The sequence below is a fragment of the Montipora foliosa genome, chromosome 1 (genome assembly GCF_036669935.1).
Source record: "Montipora foliosa isolate CH-2021 chromosome 1, ASM3666993v2, whole genome shotgun sequence".
Classification (NCBI taxonomy): domain Eukaryota; kingdom Metazoa; phylum Cnidaria; class Anthozoa; order Scleractinia; family Acroporidae; genus Montipora; species Montipora foliosa.
The window spans coordinates 17073535-17095173 of NC_090869.1; the positions used below are offsets into that span (position 1 = coordinate 17073535).

At 39.1% G+C, this 21639-nt stretch overlaps 2 protein-coding genes across 2 annotated transcripts in view; both read left to right on the forward strand.

The window, feature by feature from the left end:
• The window catches only part of LOC137991413 (uncharacterized), a 96002-nt gene extending 84005 nt beyond the window's left edge, over positions 1–11997 (forward strand). The window contains exons 73-77 of the mRNA XM_068836510.1: positions 264–359; positions 1153–1245; positions 2592–2771; positions 9107–9283; positions 9811–11997. Coding sequence (XP_068692611.1) covers positions 264–359; positions 1153–1245; positions 2592–2771; positions 9107–9283; positions 9811–9926 — 662 coding nt within the window. The 3' untranslated portion in view covers positions 9927–11997. The remainder of the gene's footprint in view (positions 1–263; positions 360–1152; positions 1246–2591; positions 2772–9106; positions 9284–9810) is intronic.
• Positions 11998–13127: 1130 nt separating this feature from the next.
• LOC137991424 (uncharacterized) lies at positions 13128–21310 on the forward strand. The gene is made up of 3 exons (XM_068836517.1): positions 13128–13262; positions 14695–14741; positions 20071–21310. Exons 1-3 carry the CDS (start codon positions 13147–13149, stop codon positions 20553–20555), a joined length of 648 nt encoding a protein of 215 aa, XP_068692618.1. The 5' UTR covers positions 13128–13146; the 3' UTR covers positions 20556–21310.
• Positions 21311–21639: the final 329 nt, after the last annotated feature.

Genomic DNA, 21639 nt, shown 5'->3' on the forward strand with positions numbered 1-21639 from the left:
CCTAGAGGTGTGGCCTAACCCTAACCCTAACTTTAACCCTAACCGGACGAAGTAATTTCGAGGCAAAATCGAGACTGGCCGAAGTTTACCAGACGGGCACCCGTCTTGTTAAACTGCTGCCAGTCTCATTTTTGGCCGGGGTTTCTTTATCCCGTTAATTGTGACCCGACTGACTGTCCCCAGGTTTTTGAGGATGCTTGGGGTACAGACCTTATGCACACAAATAAGGAAAGCAAACATTTGGATTTATATTTATACCTTAGCGGTGTGCAACAACTACTGTTTGCATAATGGCGAGTGCACAGAGCCCGAGAGCTGTACATGTTCACCAGGCTACAGCGGCAAAAGATGCGAGATATGTAAGTAGCAGTGTTCCTTTATTTTTTCCTTCGAATCTTTGTTGCATTCACGAGTGATATGGCGTGTGAACAAAGCTAAGAGAGGATGACGCGGACCAGACAAAAATTGGAACAGTTTTGATAACTGCGTTAATATCCAGAAGAAAGCACGTAATTATAGATGCGCGTCCAGTTTTCATATCCAACATGAAAAACTTCTTTTAATTCTATGCTACCTATTTCTAGCAATAAGATAAGGGTTCGGATTAACGTGTTGTTTTTGACTTGAGGACTGGAGTTTTGGCGGGGACACTGTATGATGATGTTAATTGTCTGTATTGCTAGACACAAATGACATCGAAGTAGGGAAGCAGAGCTAGGGAAAGGAAAGGAAGGAAGTGAACTTGATTTAAGTGTCTAGTCGTTCAAGCGCTGGAGTACTAATATTAGGGACAATGTAAACTGAAATTAATTATTAACGCAAATCAAGTCAAATGTTGGTTTTTGAGTAGAGGGGAAAACCGGAGTACATGTACCCGGAGAAAATCCTCTCGGTGCAGAGTAGAGAACCAACAAACTCAACCCACATATGACGCCTAGTCTGGGAAGATCCCGGGCCACATTTGTGGGATGGATGTGCTCTCACCACTGCGCCATCCCTGCACCCTAAAGGGAACGCTTTGTAACGCTTAATGAAAACCGTTGACTTGTGCATCTCATTACGTGTTTCTCTACACATATCTGTTTCTTATAGTAATGCTGAGACTCAAAGTGTTATGTCCTCTGTTATCTTAATTTTTTTTTCTTTTTTCAGCTTCGTGCAAACCAGACTGTATGAATGGTGGAATTTGTAATAACGGCACCTGTGAATGTCTCCCTGGCTACTCCGGTCCATCGTGTAGAATTGGTCAGTGTGGTTGAAATGTCGTTAGAGTGCCTATCACCTCAAGACAGTTTTCCACTTCATTTATTCTCCGAAAGCGTCCCAAATACATTCTGTTGTTTTTAGAACCTTTTGATTGAACATTCACGTTTTTATTTGCTTTGGAAGACGCAAAATGTGGTTATACTTTGATCCGTAACCGAGCGATAAAGGGAATGGGTCGGGTCGACGTCTTAGACTGCTTTGCATTTTGCTGGTTCTTTGAAAAACGATGCAAATTAATTTGTGACGTCACTCGGTATATCGAACCCATTCCCTTCATTGCTCAGTTATAAATCAAAGTATGACCATTTTTCCGTCTTACAAAGCAAATAAAAAAAGAGAATTTTTAAATCCAAAGGTTCTAAAAGTAACACAAGAAAATATCGGAGAATAAATAAAGTGGAAAACTGTGTTTAGGTGACATGCACTTTAAGTTATTTAAATAGAAGAGGTTCTGTATAAAATAAACTCAATAATGCATGCATTTTGATTGGTTTTCTCCTATGAGCACACCAGGTTGGTAGGGGACTGTTTGGATGTCCATATATCAATTTTTAACTTCAAATTCTAGTTTTTAAACTACATCAAATATCAACTATTTCTTATTTCTCCAAATTTTACTACTCTTTTGAGACAAACTATCTCCCAAATATACCGAAAAATCACCAACAAATTTACAAAACACCCTAAAACATTGATTTGTGTTTTAAGCATAGGGTTTTTGTATTGCTTGAAACGCGAACGAGATATTTCCATTAAACCGATTTTAAGCCGCGTGAAAACGGCTTTCAGGTGTACCCCCGCCTTACGAGAACAGACGCACGGCAACGTGGAATCTGTGTTAAATAGAGAGGGTTGAGTCTGAAATTTTGTCGAGGGTCGAGGGTAACATGTCGAGGGTTCAAAGTGAGTAACCCAAAAATAAAACATCGAGTGAATTATTTGAGCTGTAGTGATTTTACCAACATTTACTATCATCCTAGCATACCTCACATGCATAAAGCGCAAAAACACTCTAATTCACAGGCCTAATGTACATCAAAGTAGATCTATACGACTCAAAATGAAATAAAAAGAAAATTCCTTGAAGGGTCATCCTCAGAGAAATAACGTCGCTTTCGAGGATATCATTTATTGATTTGCTTATTCACAATTGTTCTCAAGGGTTATTTAGGAGAATCACTCGATGAGGTTAAGTGTTCAAAGTGAGGGAAATTTTAATTATCATCGTTACCACCCCTAAAAACGGAAGAGCATAGGATGAACAAACCATTCTTGAGAAATGAAGGAGAATCCTAAAACTTGGAAATTTTATTCTCAATTTGCAGGGAGCCTATGTTCTCTTCCTGCAGACAACGGTCCATGTTTGTCTGAAATTCAAGATGCTCTCTCTCCGGCGAAGAAGAAAAGCCTGACACAGGCCTGTGCTAATTATTTATCGGACTTACAAAACAGTTGCTCGATCCAGACTACTTCATCCAACTTTCAGGAGTGCAAAAACATTTGTGGTAAGTTCAGTTTGCCCTTATCGATTGTAGTTGGCTATTTTTGAAGTAATCAAGAACAAAAGAACGGAGTCGACGGTCAGGGAGACAATTTCTCATTTTCCGCTTTTTTTCTTGGACCAAAAATGCAAAGTATTCCCCTGAACCTTGCCTGCGAGCAGGCTCTTTTGTCCACCCCAATCCTCTCGCGGCTACAAAAGAGCCTGCTGGCAGGCTACCCTGAACCGCTTAACCGCGACTCTCTTCTTTTTTTCATGCGAAATCCGAGACTGGACCATTGCACATTATCTAAAAAAAGGAACGCTTTTGATAAATGTTACTGAGTGTTCTCCCATCCTTGGACTCGACCGGAATACTTGTAGGCGCCATTAATAAGAGCGATTGCCGAACGAAGCGAACCGCCCGGGGACTTTTGGAAATTGCATCCCAGTCTCCCGCTTGGTTCTCATCATGTTTGCCATCTTTGTTTTTCTTTTTACCTCCCAATAATTCACCATATTTTCCAACGAAGATCCTGGTCGCAGATTCTCTTCAACTTAACGTACTCGTTTCGAAAAAAACGGTCGATGCACGTCACAGAAATGCCTCCTAAACCCCTCTTCTCCAGTGGACGTGAACATTTACTTTAAGACAAACCTAACTGTAAGCCTGATTAGGAAGGGGACGTTAAGACTTTTAGAATCTTCTGTGTTGTCTATCGTGCTGTATTTCTTGAGCTGTCCAGTTAAGATGACAGTATCTCGTGGTTTTTCAATTTTACTTTTAACGCACTTTTACTTTTAACTCAGTTCTGTGGCCTCCGAGGAAGCTCTCTTTTACGGAGAATTTGCCACTCCCACCACATAAATCCTTTACCTAAATCCCTATTGTCCCGAGAATGTTGACATTTCATTATCATCAGCATTGTTCTTTTGATTTCGCGTTGTCTACTCTTTCGTTCAGGTTCTTTTCGCTCAAGTTGATGTCGTCCAGTTCTTGTTCAGGTCCACTCTTTTTATAAAAGTACAATACTTTCTTTCAAGGAGACATGTTCGCATTTTCATTTGCATTCATGCTTACCAAATCAGTCGTGATTTCTCTACTGTGGCTCTTCTGGTTCTCTCTATACCTGTTTGAACCTGAATAAACTGTCAATCATTCGGATCCATGGATGGCTGGGTACCAGACCTTTACTTGGGTGGTCCTCCCCTTCCGCCTTCCTCTGGTCTCTTACGAAATCTAATCCTTGCAACAGACTACAATTACGTCAATAGCCTACCTGACAGTCAAAACGCCCTCACCCGGAAGATTGGAGTCGTGATAATCGACAACACGTGTCTACGGTGTGTAACTAAAACTTAAAACTGTATTAAATTTTCTGCGGTTATAATAACAATACATGACTGTTTCGTTTACACGTTTTGTGGACGTGTTCGTGTTTTTTGTCACATTCTCCTGAGCTCTGCTTTTGCGTGCTAAATCTCAGTCACATAGCACCATGTAGTCACGTGCCCATGCATCAGACATATGTTGGACTTCGACCACTGGGACAATAACGATTGTTGCAATAAGAGGTTTTATTGAAATTATTTCAGTAGAACTTTATACATAGAGACTGGAGTTATGAGATTCGATTTAGATGCTGTGAGTTAACTATCTTAAGAAATAATTCTTCTGTGGTTCACAGGCATGCCATGGTTTATGATCATATACGATAACGTGCGTAGAAAAAAGAGCCGTTTATCGTGGGAAGCTCGTATTAAATCTTAAGTATAGTACCGGAAGAACGGTTATCGCGACCCAGTCAGCTTAGTAGCCATTCCCATGTTAATGAAGTGGGGATCCCGTCAATTGATATACACAGCCACGAAGTGTGCAAAACTGCACGAATCAAGCATGTAATTGAAGACTAATATTGGAGTTGTCACCAGGTGGTCTAGTAATGCCTTGGTTGGTAAGTTAAGGAGGCACTTTTTCTTTTTTTATAATGCCTTGGTTGGAAGTGAAGTCACGAGTCTTCCTTTTTTACGACTGGACTTATTTATCTTATTTTATCCGCTATTCAGTTTGAATCCATTTTTATTTTTGTGAGTCTTAGCGTTGGAAATTTGTAGTAAATAAGTAAAATAAATAAAATAAAATGGTGATCTACGAAAGTTCCACATTGTGCCCAAATGCATCTCATACTTCTTTTTTTTTTAATTTTGCGTGCCCTCAAATTAAAGTTTTCGTTGATGATAATTTCTCGATTTTGCAATTGCTTAAAGAATCGTTTAATTGTTAGGGGCGCCCAACGATAATCTTCGGTGAAATATGTGTTCGGGAGTGTCAAATTGTTCTAAAGAATTTCGGTTTTACGCTGCCAAACAGCTATAGATTTCTTTACTAAAACATCACCTAAAAGATCGGAACGAGGGAAAAGTAGTCCCTTACGTTTTCCTAAGGGATATTTTTTTCAATATTTGCCCTTAAAAAAGGTCACCTAGCAGTTTCGGATGAGCAAATGGTTCGCTGGTTCATAGAAGGTAACGTTCAGTAGCAATTTCTGAAAGGAAGATATCATTCCCTAAAATATTCGGGCACTTCAATTTTTTAGCTAAGATATCCGAACAGATCCGGTGTTTCATCACGGTCTTCAGGACGCCATTATGGACTGAGACTGAAGTAAGAAATTATGCGACGTGTATAATTATAATTATATAATGTTCAGGGGTATGAAAAGCAAGAAAACATTAGAGATTTGGCATCGTGTTTGCATGAAACGAGAAACAGTAGGCTGCCATTTGTGTCCTTCGCGCGGACAGAGTCATCTGACTGTCTCCTCAAGGACCGCTTACGTGAAACGGTGAAAGGCAGGGCTCCTGTTTCTGATACTTTTTTGTAACAATTTCCATATAATTACTTGTTCCTCTCTTAAGAACATTCTCGATGCCTGTAACAGGCAAGAAATGATCCAAAATTAAATCTTTCATTCCCAAGATCTGAATGTTAATTCTCCTTACTGAGTGCCATACATCACTCGTTATGTCAGTTATGGGAATTTGATGATATGTTTGGACAAAAAAAGCCCCGGTGATAAATTTCTTTATTCGTGCAACCAGTTTGCTTAACAATGTATTGAGCCTGTGAAAATTTATATCAATCACTCTTTGGAGTTAAAGGGTTAAATTAGTCCTTTGTTTTTTGGTCGCGAAGCGCGAATTTCGTGCTGGTTTGCGATGCTAAACTGTAACATCTCTCTATTCTTTAGCCAACAAGAGTCCGTTTGCACATTCTAAAGGTGGGCTAAAGCTTTCGAATAAAGATTATCTATGTGATGAGACAGTCAAATGACTCTGTCCGCGCGAAGGTATTTGTTCAGTATCGTAATCAATGCTAATTTTAAAAAAACCTACAAACCCTAGTTAGTTTCTCCCCTGTCACGTACTAACTATGCTAGGAACTGGTAATTTGTTACTTTACAGTCTTGGTGATTGTGTTATAAAGACGTCGAACCGTGGGCCTTTGGCAGTATTTTTTGCACAGCTTCTTGCTTATATACTTATTCATTCATTCACACATTCATTCAAACCGGTCAAATTCAGTTATGCTGGTTCAAGTGAGCTTTGCACTCTCAAAAAACCCTTTTGCCCTCTTTGAGAGGCATAGCACGCTGTTGTATAGATTTGATTGTTCATCATGCACGTATCTCATGCATGCCGCTTTCGGGCATTCGATATAATGAATTCACTTTTCCTTTGCAACGAAAATCACTTTTCCATCGAACTGAAAATGGTGAGAAGACTAACAAAAACGAATTCTTCGAAGAGAGTGTTAAATTTTGCACGATGTAATCTTGATAATGATTTGATTTCAAAAGCTCGTTATTTGCACGACATCCTTGCCAGGAAATGACCCCCTTGTGACTGAAAAAAATAAATGTACAAGTCAACTACATCACACAAGACAGATCTTGTCCTTTCGGGGAATGCATGTACATATACTTTGTTTGATTGTGATTTTATGTTCAGCTGAGTTTATTCTGGTTCATCGTTAAACGCACGCACATATATAGGACATAGCAAAAGTCTATGGATGATACAAATTTGAATGACAAGTTCATAGTTTGAAAGTTTCAAGTATGACCGGCTCAGTTGCATTCATGCACTATAAATGTGATTTGCAGATGATCTTCACGCATCCTCTTTACGTGTATCTGAATTTGCCTCTAAAATCCCAGACATGCTTAAGTTTATGTCATAATGATAGTTCTTCGCTTGCATGTACCACGATGTGGTCAGTTGTAACGTAGATCTATACCATGCCCTCAGTCATGATCTACTTCATGTACTTTCACCACGATTACTAACCGCAACCATTTTTTTACACGATTACACCAAGTCTCCATCTTGTACATATGAAGAATTTTTTTTCCTTGGTAGAAAAATTGGTTAATCGATGGCTTGGTCGTATTACCACGATTCCTGAACGCCAAGGCCACTTCCATATCATTGTATAGTGCCCGTTGTCATATGCTTCGTCCTTCAAGAGCTTCCGCCAAAGTGGGATGTGCTGGCATCGTGCCGCCCGGAATTCTCGGTTGCTCAATCTGCTGTCGTGCGTTCGAGTTAAATCCCTTCAAACGGATTGAAATTAGGGAATATCATCGGATTCACAAAATGAGTTAAGAATACAGTGACTATGAAATTAGCCGTGTGTGCCTCATATCATCGGATTCACAAAATGAGTTAAGAATATAGTGACTATGAAATTAGCCGTGTGTGCCTCACTTTTCGGCGGCAGCCATGTTGTTGTCGATCAGATAACAAGGCCTGGTCACGTGACAACAGGCAAAAACGTTTGGTGCAAAAATAATTCGCTCTTTTGTTTGTAAATGTAATGTACGGACCAAATCGTAAGGCTATTCGAGTTGCTTTGAAATACGGTTGAGAAAAAAGTGCAGGATTCATTTAGCTGTTATTATTGGATCAACTGATGAACTATTTCCGTTATTTCAGTTTCCATACTTTGACCAGGCTACTTTAACAATGGTTCATCAACGTAGATATTGCAAACGATACACCTCGTTCTAGTAGCGATCACTTAAAAACAATTAGTTATTTATTCATATACAACGTTTATGTTTCCCTTTTGGGTTGTTTCTTTTCCGAGGTGTGGGTGCGACAAGTTGGCATGAGATCTTCAAATTTTGGCCAGCCTATATAGGGGCAAATATAACTTATGAAATTACTAATTTGATTTTTCCTTTTCAGTACCATTGAGGTGTTTCAATGCGAATCTAAAATGTGGTCATGCTGTTATTCTAACTAGGCGTTCATGATCTATAATTGCCTGTTACACACTTAATTGCTTTGTTCTTATCTCGCCGCTTTGCTTGCGTGTATAGTGATCTATAGTTGCGTGCCATACCTCACGACTTTAACATATTAGCCCTTAATTCTTCTCAGTATTTCACGAATAGGAATGAGCTGTTACAATATAACGACGGATGTCCTTTGTTTCCTGTCTTGTTAGCGTCTTTAACCTGAAAGGTATTTGTTCGTATCCTTGTCCTCCATCCTTAGTTTTCCGTTCCGACCAGGACGACTCAGTGCGCACGTCTGAGAATTTTATAGTTCTAAATAAATATCGAACGTTATATTCCTATAAAAGATACAAATCGTATCCGTCTTTAACGATCCATAAGATCATCAACTGTTTAACACTTCGTCTCTTTTTATATATTTTGGGATTGTGAACCTCTGCATACATTAACAATCTGATTAAAACTTTATATGTTACTCTAAACGAAAACCGCCCAACTAAATTTGTCTTCCAAAAGCTTCGAAAGTTTCTCTTAAGCACTGCACGTTATTTTTCTGTGGTGCCACTCATTACATAGTGAATAGCGTTGTTCGCGATTGACAAGTGTAATCAATCGGTCCTTGGCTTGTTAAAATGGTAAGAGTATACTGGTATCCCCGCATTGGGAAATCATTAGGATTCGCATATATATCTCATTTCCTCTTTGTGCGCAAATTCACCGAGAGAGTTTGGGCCCACGGAGCACGCTTTTACTTTCGAAAAATTGATCGCAAATTTTTTACCTTAAAAGTTCGGAATTTCCGGTCGAGCAAACCCAAGATTTCTAAGGTTTGTTTAGTTAATGGCAAAATTCCTTTGTTTTTACTTGCTGGCGCATATATGACGAGAATCTTGAAGTCTTGTTACCTTTAAATTGGAAGATACAGAGCTATGTACTAGTATGGGAGTTTAAGGAGAACTTCCTGTGTAAGTCGACTCCCGAGCAAGGCGGCATCTCGGCGATGGACTGTTTCACGAGCGTTCACTGTTTTTTTTTTTTTTTTGTTATCTCATAGGGACTAGTTATTCAATCTGCACAAATGTTTGGAAGAACAACAAATGTGGCACCGAAGTGCTGAAATACTTCTTTAACTCTGCTGCCAACATGTGCGAACCATTCAAATACTACAGCTGCCTTGGAAATGAGAATAAGTTCGACTCTTTACAGCAGTGCAACGAAATCTGTGGTCAGAGTAAGTGAAATCAAAACAACGGTTTAAGTGTCTTTTTTACTTACGGTGCTCCAAACCTCAGCACAAGTTAAGTTTAGTTATATATAATCTATACCTGTGATTGAGTAGATAGGAGGTAATTGTCTGTCTTTGATCACAAATGGTACAATGTACTGCTTATTAATTCATGTTCAACTGAGTTTAAAAAGAATTTCTTCATTGCAAAGAAGTTTTTGACGTCAAACCAGGAATAGACTATGGCCTCTTACTATCTCGCTCATGAGTAAAAGCTTCTTTGCTTATGTTGAACCCCTGAGTAACTAAAGGTACATTTTCAATCCCCTTCCTTAACTTCAACGGAGTTCATAATAATTTGGAATGCAAAGCAAGATGAAGTAATCGCTTGGTGGGAACAAAAACAGAAATATTGCTTTTCGTTTGCTCATGCGAGTCCCATAACTGCTATATTCTCACTTTGTTGTTGTTGTTGTTGTTGTCTTTGTTTTTTGTTTCTTTAAGAAGCTAACGGTTTTGTTTGCTGCTTTTAGAAACCAAACAGAGGCGGGAAATTTCCAATAGAACACGTGTTTCCAAGACGAAAGCCAACCACTTTAAGACAATAGTGCAGAGGTTACACGACATCGCAAGACAGTCTTCAAGATGAAAAGAGTGTGTATTGCAACTGTGAATTAAGAAAAAGATGTGTCGGCGGTGTTGGTGCTTAAGCAGAGTAAGGCGTGGAATGGCATCTCGTCCCCAATTGAAATAGGAAAATCTTTACTTTAGCACCTCCTCAGTACTCCAATTCACCTTTAAAAAAATATTTCTGACAATCGAGGATTTTGTATCCGCTATAGGAGAAGAACTTGGATAACTTTATTCATTCACAGAGTTGAATACCTCATAGCTAAAAAAGAAAAATTCGCGATGTTGCTTTAAGCTGAGTTAATCTATGCTGTCCTTTTTCCGCCCAATCATTTATTGTAATTAGCTGTCTACAAAATAACATGGATAGACATAAGCTTCAGTCGAACCCCGGAATTTCTCCATATTTACATCCTTTTTCCAAACCCAACAGCTTCATAAAGAGGAAGCGAGTTCTTTTACAGGACTTCAACTTTTAAAGTGTGCTATAATCGCCAAAAATTTTAAAAACCAAGACTTCTTCATCTTGTTTGTACAACAGCTGCTGTAATTATTATTATTATTATTATTATTATTATTATTATTATTATTATTATTATTATTATTATTATTATTATTATTATTATTATTTCTTGCAATGAATCTCAGCATCTGACATTAAATGTAGCTCTGAACTTTCATGAGGTATCCATCTAGCAGAGCTTAAAAGTCTTGCCAAAAGTATTGCACAAATGCTACCATGTGCAGTAAACTTCGAGTTTCTGCCCATCGCAGAGGGATTCTTTTATTCTGGGGTTTCGATTTTAATTAAATGCAATATGTGAACAACTCCTCTTTCATTATAGGGCAAAAAAAAGAGACAGCAAATCAAGAAATTTTTAAAATCATATTTATTTTGGGGTTTTCTATTACTCCAATAGTTTTGTATATTGAAAAATCTCTCTAAGAAGGAACATTTGAAGGTTCTACAATGCCAAATAAACACTTGAAACTACTGCTTAACGTAACTTTGTACCACAAGATACTGAGAAACATTTTCGGGAACGAAAAAGTGTTTTTCGTCCAAAACGTAATCTGGGTACGATTGGGATTTATCAGTTGACAAGTATCTAAAATCATTTGAGCCGCTAGAAAAGAAGTTTAAAGTTTTATTTTTTCGACCATAATACCTCGGATATCGTGACTTGCATGAAGTCCATTTTATAGTTATTTAGTAAGTTAGTGTTGGCAGGAAAAAATAAAAGGATTTCAGATTTCATTGCGACTGTGTTGTCCGTTGTCAACGTATTAGATGGGCAACTGCTCATTCCTATGTTAAGGGAAAGCATGGTCTTGCATCCCTTCTTTATGGACGGTTCTTACGGCCATCGGTCGGAAGCATATCATGTGTTCTGGTTCAAATTGATGCTTCGTTTTAAGTCTATCTGTTAATTTATAAAGTTGGTGTGACTTTAAAGTGCTATCTGGCCATGGATAACTGGCCAGTGCTGTCGCTTATCTTGTATCGATTACAAATTCATGGGAATAAAGAAAGCAAACTCGTTTCCTTCTACAAGTTAGTTCGTCTTCCTGTATTGCATGTGTCGTCTAGGCTAGCTGGCATCGCTATTGAAGACGAGCCTCTAGGAAAGCTCTATTATCACCACTCTATTACGTGTCCAGATAAAGTTGCCTTCTGCTTCTCGTACTCGCAACCATTTGTCATCACTCGTCAACTGAATTCGAAAGACATCGCATTGTTCTCGCTTAGGGTAGGCGCTTGAGTATAGTTGTTTTCATATATTGGTGTGATCTGATCTGCCAACGATGTTGGGTGACACTCCTTGTTTTTTTTTTTTTTTTTTTAATCGTCTTTTTGTCATGCCAACATGTGTTGTTGTTGTTGTTGTTGTTCTTTCACAAAAGAAAAGCATTGAGGTTTGAGCAGATCGTGTGCACCAGCAGCCACAATGAGTCGTTTGACAACAGAATATTCTTCTCTCTGAGGTCCTTCCCAAGGATCTCGATCGAAACGTTCCTTCCAGCAAAAGTTAGTCAGTGTCGGAAAGGCATAAATCACTTTTACTGCTGTGAGAACATTCATCACCTAACCCGAGTTTAACGGCCAATTTTCGAGAAGTCTCGGTCAGGGTAGCCAGAGCATCCGAACTGGTAATCGTATGGTCGTTGGTTGGACCCCTGATGAACTCTCGGATTTATCCCGAGTGTCCTCGAGTCACACTCAAAATGGATCTTTATTTAACTGTCACAGTTGATTTTCACTTTTATTACATCACTGGTGATCCTTGCAATCTGATTGGCTCTCAGCAGTGCGATTTATTCACGAATCGCAAAATGAAAAATTATTTATTTACAGTTTCCGAATGATGATAATGAGCTCCTTCAGGCTGAAGAATTACATTTAGGGGAGTTTCCAACTTTCAGTGGCAATTGGCAAATTGAACTGACTAAATTAGACAGATTGGTACTGACTAAAATCCTGTATTTGAGCAATTTCTAGATGCATGTAATTAAGTGTTAATTGAACTTGAATTTTGGTCCGAATCGAACTCGAGTTCGATTTTGAATTTCAGAACAAATTGCACTCCACTCAGTTCAATTACCATTATAAATTGGCGAACCGCAGTTCCTCAAGACCAGACGTCCGTCAATAGGGACCGCATGATCTACGACGGCGACGTGGGCTCTAGCAGAAGTCTTTCGTGATTATTCTATCTCGTTCACTTCATACAATGTGGGCGAGTTATCCTTAAAATATCGATACGAGCAGTTACTGACTGAAAATAGAGTATGAAAGATTCTCTGTTGCGTGCGCATGTTGTCGTCAAAACCTAAAATTTGGTGATTTTACGTCTTCGTTATGCAAAGTACCGGAAAAATATGAGCTAAAATCTGTGCCGCACGTGCAGCACGATTATTTATGCTCTTTTAACCAATGATCATTGTCTTCCCTCCCCTTTATACGCCTGCTACGCTGGCTGATATATTGTGCAACTTACATGATCACTCGTTATGTAAACCATTTGAGACTTTGGGCATTTAATTAGATATTTAATTACCAGACATTTATTGTACCAGACAATTGTTGCATAGAATTAACACTATGATCGGACTGGTTTGGGCACCGATTGCCCGTGCGTTTGGAAACAACTAACGCTGAGAGCATACAATTCTTGTTGCTCGCGTCACAAAACACGTGGTAGACCTGATAAACAACGTTTTTACTTTGCAATGATAACATGAGCTCCAGTCAAGCAAGATCAGCTAGCGTTGCTGGAAAAAGTCATAGAGCTTGCGATCAGGCGGGAAGGTTTCCTTCGGGGCGCTTCAAGGCAGAAGCGCTTTTTGTTGATAGGTATATATGTTGTTTTCTCTTTCCCAAGGGTCACGTTTTTTGGCAGAACGAAGCATAATGCAAATGGATTTCGAGTTGCATACAATGCGGACTATCACATGATGGAAACCACGTGGTGCGTTTGGATCACACTCTTTCACCTTTTCTATCAAACAAACATCTTTGAGTCAAATTGTAACACATTTATCTATCTAGCTATTTCTTTATTTTAACTAAAACAAAAAGAAGGGCTGCCAAGTGATGATCCCTGACTCGCTCAATCAAGTCAAAAAATAGAATAGTCTTGACAAATAAGACATTGAAAAAATAAATTGCCACAGTTTGAACACATGCATACGCTAGCGAGAAATAACCGAAATGCGAAGGAATTAACGCTTGTTTTGGTTAGGGATCGGGGGAAGAGAGAAACTCCCAGTTACTTGTTACCTCAGGTACGGAAAGGTTTGCGAGTTTGTAGCTTCATGTGCCTGGTCGCTCTTACCTTGCGGAACTGTACCGCATTAAAAGGTCGTATTACTGTGTACAAAGAAGACCAATTTTCCATTTTAAAAAAACTTTGTTTTATCTCGATTTGTATTTTAGTTTGACACAATCGACCTTTTTAAATCCCCAACCGGCGTCTTGAAGCGATGTCGCCGGCTTTCGATATCACGTGTGTCTTGTTGCCAGTAAGCGAGTTCACGCTTTTCAGCGGGTGTCGTTGACGGCTTATTTACATTCTCGGAAGCTTTATTGTCAAACTTTTCTGTTGAATAAGAGCCATTTGACAGGATCCGCACCACTGAAATATCCAGGGAGAGCGCAGTTCCGAAGCAAGGAAGCTATTATTTTCCAGGTTTTTACTAGGCAGGTTCAAAAGTCGGAACGGATCAACTCGCTCACCTCGAATCAAAGGAAAAACAGTTTAACTGTTAAACGTTTGCCCCGATTTCACCGAGGATTAGGATGATTTCTCGAACCCTTATCATTCTTTTTACGTCGATCTGAAGTGAGCGATTCGAGTTAATCCTGTCCGACTTTTGTACCTGCCAGTTTTCATTTGTACTTGAAGCCTTCTTGCTCATCTTAAACTTGTCTAAATGAGAATTTTCCGAATTAACTCTTTTTGAGCATATTTTATAACCAATCAGTTAGTAACCATCATGAAACGGGTAATTTCGCTAGCGAACTCATTGGCAAGGAGAATAGGAACTTTAATTTCAGTCTTTTCTATTCAAGTAGCGTTGAGAATTGTTAACTGATCATATCAGTCAGCAAACAATCGAATTCGTAATATCTCTTACAACGATACAATAGGTCTTTGCCTATTATTTTGATCTCGGACGAGCCTGCGCTCGTCCTTTTAATTAACACCAACTTGAATAATTCTCGAATCTAGCATCGCTTACAGCGTTTTAATTTTAATATTATTTTTTTTCATTACTCGTCACAGGTTACGCCGACACTGCATGGTGCTCAAGGATTTTAAAGTAATGCGAGGTAGGTTAAAACAAATTCGGTGTTTACAGTATTTGTTTTTGACTGAGAAAGCCAATATTTCCTGGGTTCTGCTTGGTTGCAGTTGCACACATGTCATTTGCATAATCTTCCAGAAAATTCCAGGATTATATCTAACACTTACACTACATCACTTGAAGTTCATGTGCGTCGCCCGATGATTGCTTCACTGTCATCTTTAGCTGGGGAAGAAATCATGAGTCGTGTTTTGCTACCGTCTTCCTGGTTTAAACCGCCGGCAAAGCAAGATTTTGTCGTCCCTAATACTCGGCGGGCTCTTTAGTTCTGCAATTTGGCTACTTTGCCTGGTTCACAACACGGAATGCCTTCGACCTTTTTTTTTTTTTTTTTTAATGCTTCTTCGTTCAGTTTTATCTTTTCATGTAAAGCACTGTAAGGTGCAGTTAGCGATCGCGCGATCATTCTCGCTGGTTCCCGGCGAAGATAGCTTTATGGATCCGAAATTGAGTATGACAAAAAAGCAAGGACAACCAACAAGTTCAAGGTTTTCCGTTTTTGCAGCTAGCGAAACGAAATGACGAAATGTTTTCATTGTTTTGTCATTCCAGCTGCGTCAACATCATAACCGCAGGATTTTAACGCGTTTTCCAATACTCAATGGTAATGATTTGGTTGGACGATAATGTCCGCTTCATTAACTTGAGACTTACCTTGCGCACTAGGATAGCGCATGATACAAACAGAGAGAAAACGTGCTTAGACATGAGCTGGCAGAAAGCCTCATACTTGGTAAATGTATCGTTGTCATGGTCGCTGTCATGACAAACTGGTGCCACTTTGATCCGCAAAAGATCGATTTTGTGGAGCTTACAAGCAAAAACGACGAAAAAGGCAACGAGAACGTATTGAAAACTAATGTAACTTCGGATTACTTAAAACATTTCATGATTACTCCAACTGGCAAGTCGTTCTTCTCCGAAAGTGTGTACACCGACTCTCCTGGAACAAAACAGGCATGACTGAGCAGTGTGGATGTTAGGGATAAAAATCGATGCTTCCACATAACCTCAAACTTTGTCATTTCATGTCAGTCTTTGTTAGGAGAACAGTAAAAAAAATCTACCAATGTGTCACAACAGGGCGTGCGCAGATCGTATGTTTTTCTTCATTAAACCTATCCATTTTTTCGTATTCTTATTGGTTGCGGTCGCATAAGGGAGTTAACACTAGTCTTAAATCAAGTCCTTTAGAGTGTTTTCACTCACGTGATCAGTAACCTTACTTTTCCACCCGAAACAAAAGAAAACGTTTGCATTATAATAGAGCCCAATTCCCGGAGGATTACTCGGGGACATCAACATGACCACCGCTCCTTTGTTTAGGGACACCAACATGGCCGCCGTGACGTCACGTGAAAACAATCTATTGCTCAGTGGTTGCTCGGAAAATTCCTTGATACTCTTTGTTTGTACCCCCATATTTTGCATAATCATTGTTTTTGTTTTCTCTTGGGACCATTGTTAAGTCCCAAGAGAAACTGGAAACAATGCCTATTCAAAATGTGGGGGACAAACAAAGAGTATTATGGTATTTTCCGAAGTGGCCTACAAGGCAAACACTAGTTTTACATCAAGTTCTATTATTCACAGTTCCCCTAGGGATTTAAGACACCAGAGAGTTGACACTAGATTAGTGTTAACACTAGTGTTACACTGTGTTTCTCCAGGAGTCCATCAGTAGGAGCCTCCAACTGGCTTCCCTAAGTGAGGTAGCATTTTTCCTGACCTATCTATTTTTAGAAATAACTTTTTTGAATTTGCCGCGCTAATTAAAGGTGTTCCCTCTGTGGTCCGCATGAAGGGGAGATCCAAGATAGCGGCCGAATGCGGAAAACAAGACTCAAAGTTTTGAAAACGCCTCCCCGTTCCCTCAGTATCCTTATTTTTTTGGCATCCATTCGACAATTTTAAGGTTACACATCCCATGATCCATTGCAAGCCTGAAGAAGTATAATCTCACGTGAATAGATAGTTGAGACTCGCTTTCTTGCAGCATTGGAAAGACCTCAGCGCTGATTAGCAACTGAATTGTTATTGACGTTTACCATGACAGCGAATGGCGCTAAAGTGGTTCTAAAAATAGATAGGTCAGGAAAAACGCTATTTATTAGAAACAGAGTGGGACACTAGTGTTAACTCCCTAATACGACCGCAACCACTGTTGTACCCAATTTAAACCCTTTGGGAATAAAACGTTTTGTCCCAGGTACTTCCATGTCACTTAAATGCGAATGCTACATTATAATTCAAATACAATATACAAAGAATCTTAACGCCAGGAGATTCGAATTGGGTACAACATTGAGTTAGCAGATTACGTCTATGCTCTTTGATTCTTTTGGTGGTTGCCTCAACCTCGTTCCCAGGCTCTCTCTCTCTCTCTCTCTCTCTCTCTCTCTCTCTCTCTCTCTCTCTCTCTCTCTCTCTCTCTCTCTCTCTCTCTCTCTCTCTCTCTCTTTTCCTCTCTTGTCGTGGGAGGAAAAGAGAGAGAGAGCCTGTGAACGAGGTTGTGGTTTCCTTGTCAGTACGTGTCTTGATGAAAGAAAACGATACAGGTGCAGCCTAATTAAGATCCAAAAAGATAATTTTATTTTCTCGGCTTCTCAGTAAGCAACATTAATCTGCTCACCGGGAAGAAATTAGTGAAAAAGATAAAATTTGCCACGATATAATGAGTTTTATGCAATTTAAAAAATATATAAGCGGACTGGCAGAATTTCATACAGATTAAATTCAAAACATGATTCGTTCTCGAAAGGCACTTGTAAGCGCTCACTAACTTTCCTTCAAGCTGATTGGTTTTTTAATGACTATTTTGCACGGAAAATTAAAATAAAATAGTCAAGTTGAATTCACGGTGAAATTCAAAGCTGCTCGCGGCAATCTACTCTATGCTGTCTACTTGCTAAAATAATATGCGGACTGCTTATTCGTGCTTTTTACGAGCTACATAATTTCTTACTGTTTACAAGTTTATTTAGACAAGGCCATCATTCAATCTGTGCCTCAATCCAATTCTCGCACAGTCCTCTCAGTGCAATGGTAGATATTAACCCACGACTCCTTGCCAAACGCTAAAAATGATGTCTCATGGGAAAGAAGTGCTTCTTTTATGATAACACACAGAATACAACTTTGGAATTCCATCATGAAGTACTGGCTTCCTTTAACATTAGAAACAAAATGGAAGACGTGACAAATTTAACAATAACACCTCGCTTGTTGACATGATTCATATTTTAAAACAGCACGAAGTTTTATGAAATTAAGGTTAATGATACCCAGTCAAGTGGTTGAGATAACTTTTACAATACAGGATAGAAGTCCTTGAAAATGTTGCCAGTACATAAAAACAATGTATATTTATCGGTGACTTTGACGGTTTGTTGTCATTTCGGTACGTGGGATCACGTTTTTGGAAAAAAGGGGATTCCTTTGGATTTCGTTACTGAGTTAGTAGTACTTTGCCACATCCTCGCTTTTTCCTGAATTTAGTTCTTTCGCTAAAGATTAAATGGCCCTAAATTTACGTTTCTGATATTACATGTGAAAGAAAAAAAATGAAATAAAACGTTTTAATTCTAGCTCTACGACCTCTACACGCGTGCTTAATATTGACTTGAATTAATAAATCACGGTTCGTGATCGTTTGTTTAAAATTATCCGTGAAAAGAGTCAATTGTGTCACATACAATTTAACACTACAACCGTAAGCAATTACGCCAAACGACAAAAGGAAAAAATACTGATATGTTTAAGAAGAATCATTTCCATTTCTTTATACGTTGAGTACATGTATATCTTTCTTGAGTGTCGTAATGTCAGCTTTCTTCTTTCCTGCAAACGGACAAACTGCACGTTGAATATCATCACCATTTATCGGAGGTAAAGTAGGAGTTTGTGAAAAAAAAAAATGAAGATCGTTACTGTCCCTTTAAAAGCTTCGTTCTATCGTAAAAAAAACTGATAAAAATTTTACATCCAAATAGTTGCCAATTATAGCCCATCCAAGCAATTTTTGGTATCTGAATTTTAGATGTACGTGAGATCTGAGCAACTTTTCGTTTCGTTCCAATGCTATTACTCGAACCATTTTCTAAAGCATGCAGTCGTTTATCCTTGTTGTCGAACTATGAACGATTTTGGGGATTAACTTAATCGCATTTGAACTTCTAGATTGACAAATGTTTTTGTAATATTGGTTCTTCATAATACGCGCGGACATTCTTGCAGCGGCGAGACTAATCTTCGCCCTTTTGGTATTCTCCGTTGATGAAAGGGTGAACATTTAAAGTTGGACAGGTACTTTCTTTGTCAATAAAGGCTTCGGGCTTCCACAGAAAACGATGCATAACCTTCATATTTACTGTGTATAACACAAACCAACTTTGGTTTATTCACACTGAGTAACTGAGTAAGGTCAAGAACGTGCCGTATCTCACTCTTTTTCGTACTTGAGCGATATTTTACTTATATTTGTGCTCCATATCAAAGTTGACGAATTCCTGCTACTTTAATATTTGATACTGAACACAGCTGCCTTTTTACCGGGAGTTGGTTTCCAGTGCAGCCGGAGATAAAATTGACCAGATGGCTTCAGCCCTTCGGGTTTGTTTGCATTGATCTTGGAGCCGTGACATTTGCATTTCTGTAATATTATCATCACATAAGGATCTGATTTTAGAATGATCTCCTTTATTAAGGAAATGTTTTGCAGCCAATGCCACTGTCAGAGGATCTTACGTTCAATGTTCTGAAATAAAGGCATTTTTCGGGAGTACAATGCTGAAATCACGTTTGTCGATGTGCTCAAATGTGCACTGATGGTGGATGCTGGAACTGTCAATCAAATAACAATTCGACATAAAGCACGTTTCAAATAGTCAATCAAATATGTAGCACGCTTCAATAAACGCAAAAAATCCTAAGAATTTTACGCTCTTAAAGCCTTATTTGAAGGAACGTCGATGCAATATTCATCAAGGATGGCTAAGCTAGTTCTCGTGTGGTTGTTTTCGACGTTGTTCAAAATGGAATCAAACAGTAACTCGAGAAAAAATAAGCTGACCTCTTTTGTTTTGTGGGTCATTGGAGCGATGTGATGTTATCATGTCCTATTGTTATTAAACACGTAGAGAGCACGAACCATCAAAATATCGTTCGCTGATTGGTTCGCAGTCCGGCCTCTTATGAATAATTAATTGTTATGTCGAAATTGAATATCTAGTTAAAATTGCGAGCACGTACGCAGCGTAGGAGTATAAGCAAAGCTAATTGTTGATTTCTCTCAGTTGTGATAGAACATCAGAAGGGGATAGACGTTGACTTGAAGTTTAAAGAAAAATTTGAAGCTATGTGCAAAACAGAACCATTCCGAGAAGATCCACCGCCGGTCTGTCTTCATCACGAGGATAGACCACTAGCAATGATGGATTTGAACGTTGGTAAAGCCTACGATTTCGACTTCAAATATGGCCAAAAATCCGCTCTGGATTTTTGCGCTGACCTGGCTGCTATAGACCAGAGCATGATGCAAGGACCCAAGCCAGTGGTTCGTCGTCGCAGAATTATAAAACGACGAAAATATCCCAGGTTTGGCTTTGTTCCCAGCCTGGAGGACATTAAGGAAAACGAACTTTTTGAAGCATCCGAGCCGATTGTTGAGGAGAAGAAAGATTTGGCGGCCATTCATCGTGAGCGGGCATTGAGTTGCGGGATGTCAGTGAGAGAGGAAGGCCGTCGCAGCCATCGACATAAGCGAAGTTCTCGCAGATAAAGGACAGCAACTATGACCGTATCTGGCCAAACCCTTGTCTTTGCCGGCAGTGAAGATGTTGACGTGGGAGTTAAAATCCCGGGCCCATCACATCTTCGCGCTGTTTATCAGATATGGAGAATCCTTTGTGAGAAAGTTAAACTTTGCCATGACTCGGCAAAAGGAACTTTTGGAAGGATTATTGTGGTGTTATGTAGAGAAGCAAAGAGCAGATTAAACGGGTGATGAAATTAACAACGGTTGTTGCAATCGACAAGACGAGAACTTTGTTAGTTCCACCAGCTGCTTCGTGAACAATTTCACGTGATGAATAGTAAATGCATAAAACCAAAAAAGAGAGGATCAAGGCTACAAAAAACACAGCCTCGTGAATAAACAGTGTTTACTAGAAACGTAAAATATGACTTTTGCGTGCTGGCGCTGTTATATCCCAGGAAATATTAAAAAATAGCCTCGAAAAATGAATGTGAACGGTGAAGCATCAAAAAGGTAAACACCAACCGATGATTTTTTACATTTAAAACATTAGTTTTTTCTCTTTTGTTTTGCTTTGTAAATTCAACCCGTTTCGCTTTTTAACGTCTCAGTGTACGAAGATAGAAACTCGGTGTAGGTCGAACATTGAACATAATTCGTTTTTTGGACGAAGCGCCAACTTAAGGTTGTGAAATAGTGCATTCGAAGAGGTAGTGAGTAAAATATCACTTAAATATCAAGGTATTGGAAACATTAAAAAAGAATTGAAATGTATGAAAGAGCGTTTCAGTGTTTTGCTTTACGTATTTTGCTGATCCATAGTGGTAATTAATTGAAGTCCCTGGTTAATGTTATTCCTTCCCCCATTTGGTCAACGGAAAATGGAATAACTTTAAGCTTAGCTTATTATGCTCTTTGGAGAGGCTTAAAGCACATTTCGTAGGCTCTTCTCCGCTGCGATAGCATTTTCTTCGGCAGCATTTGTTGCGACTGAGTTTGCTGTTACAGCGTTTTTGGAAGCATGTAAAAGTCTCGTGACTCTCCTCAATCACCGACGAGATGACGTACGTGCAACTCCGGCTGTTGACAAAACTAAATGTCCTCACCG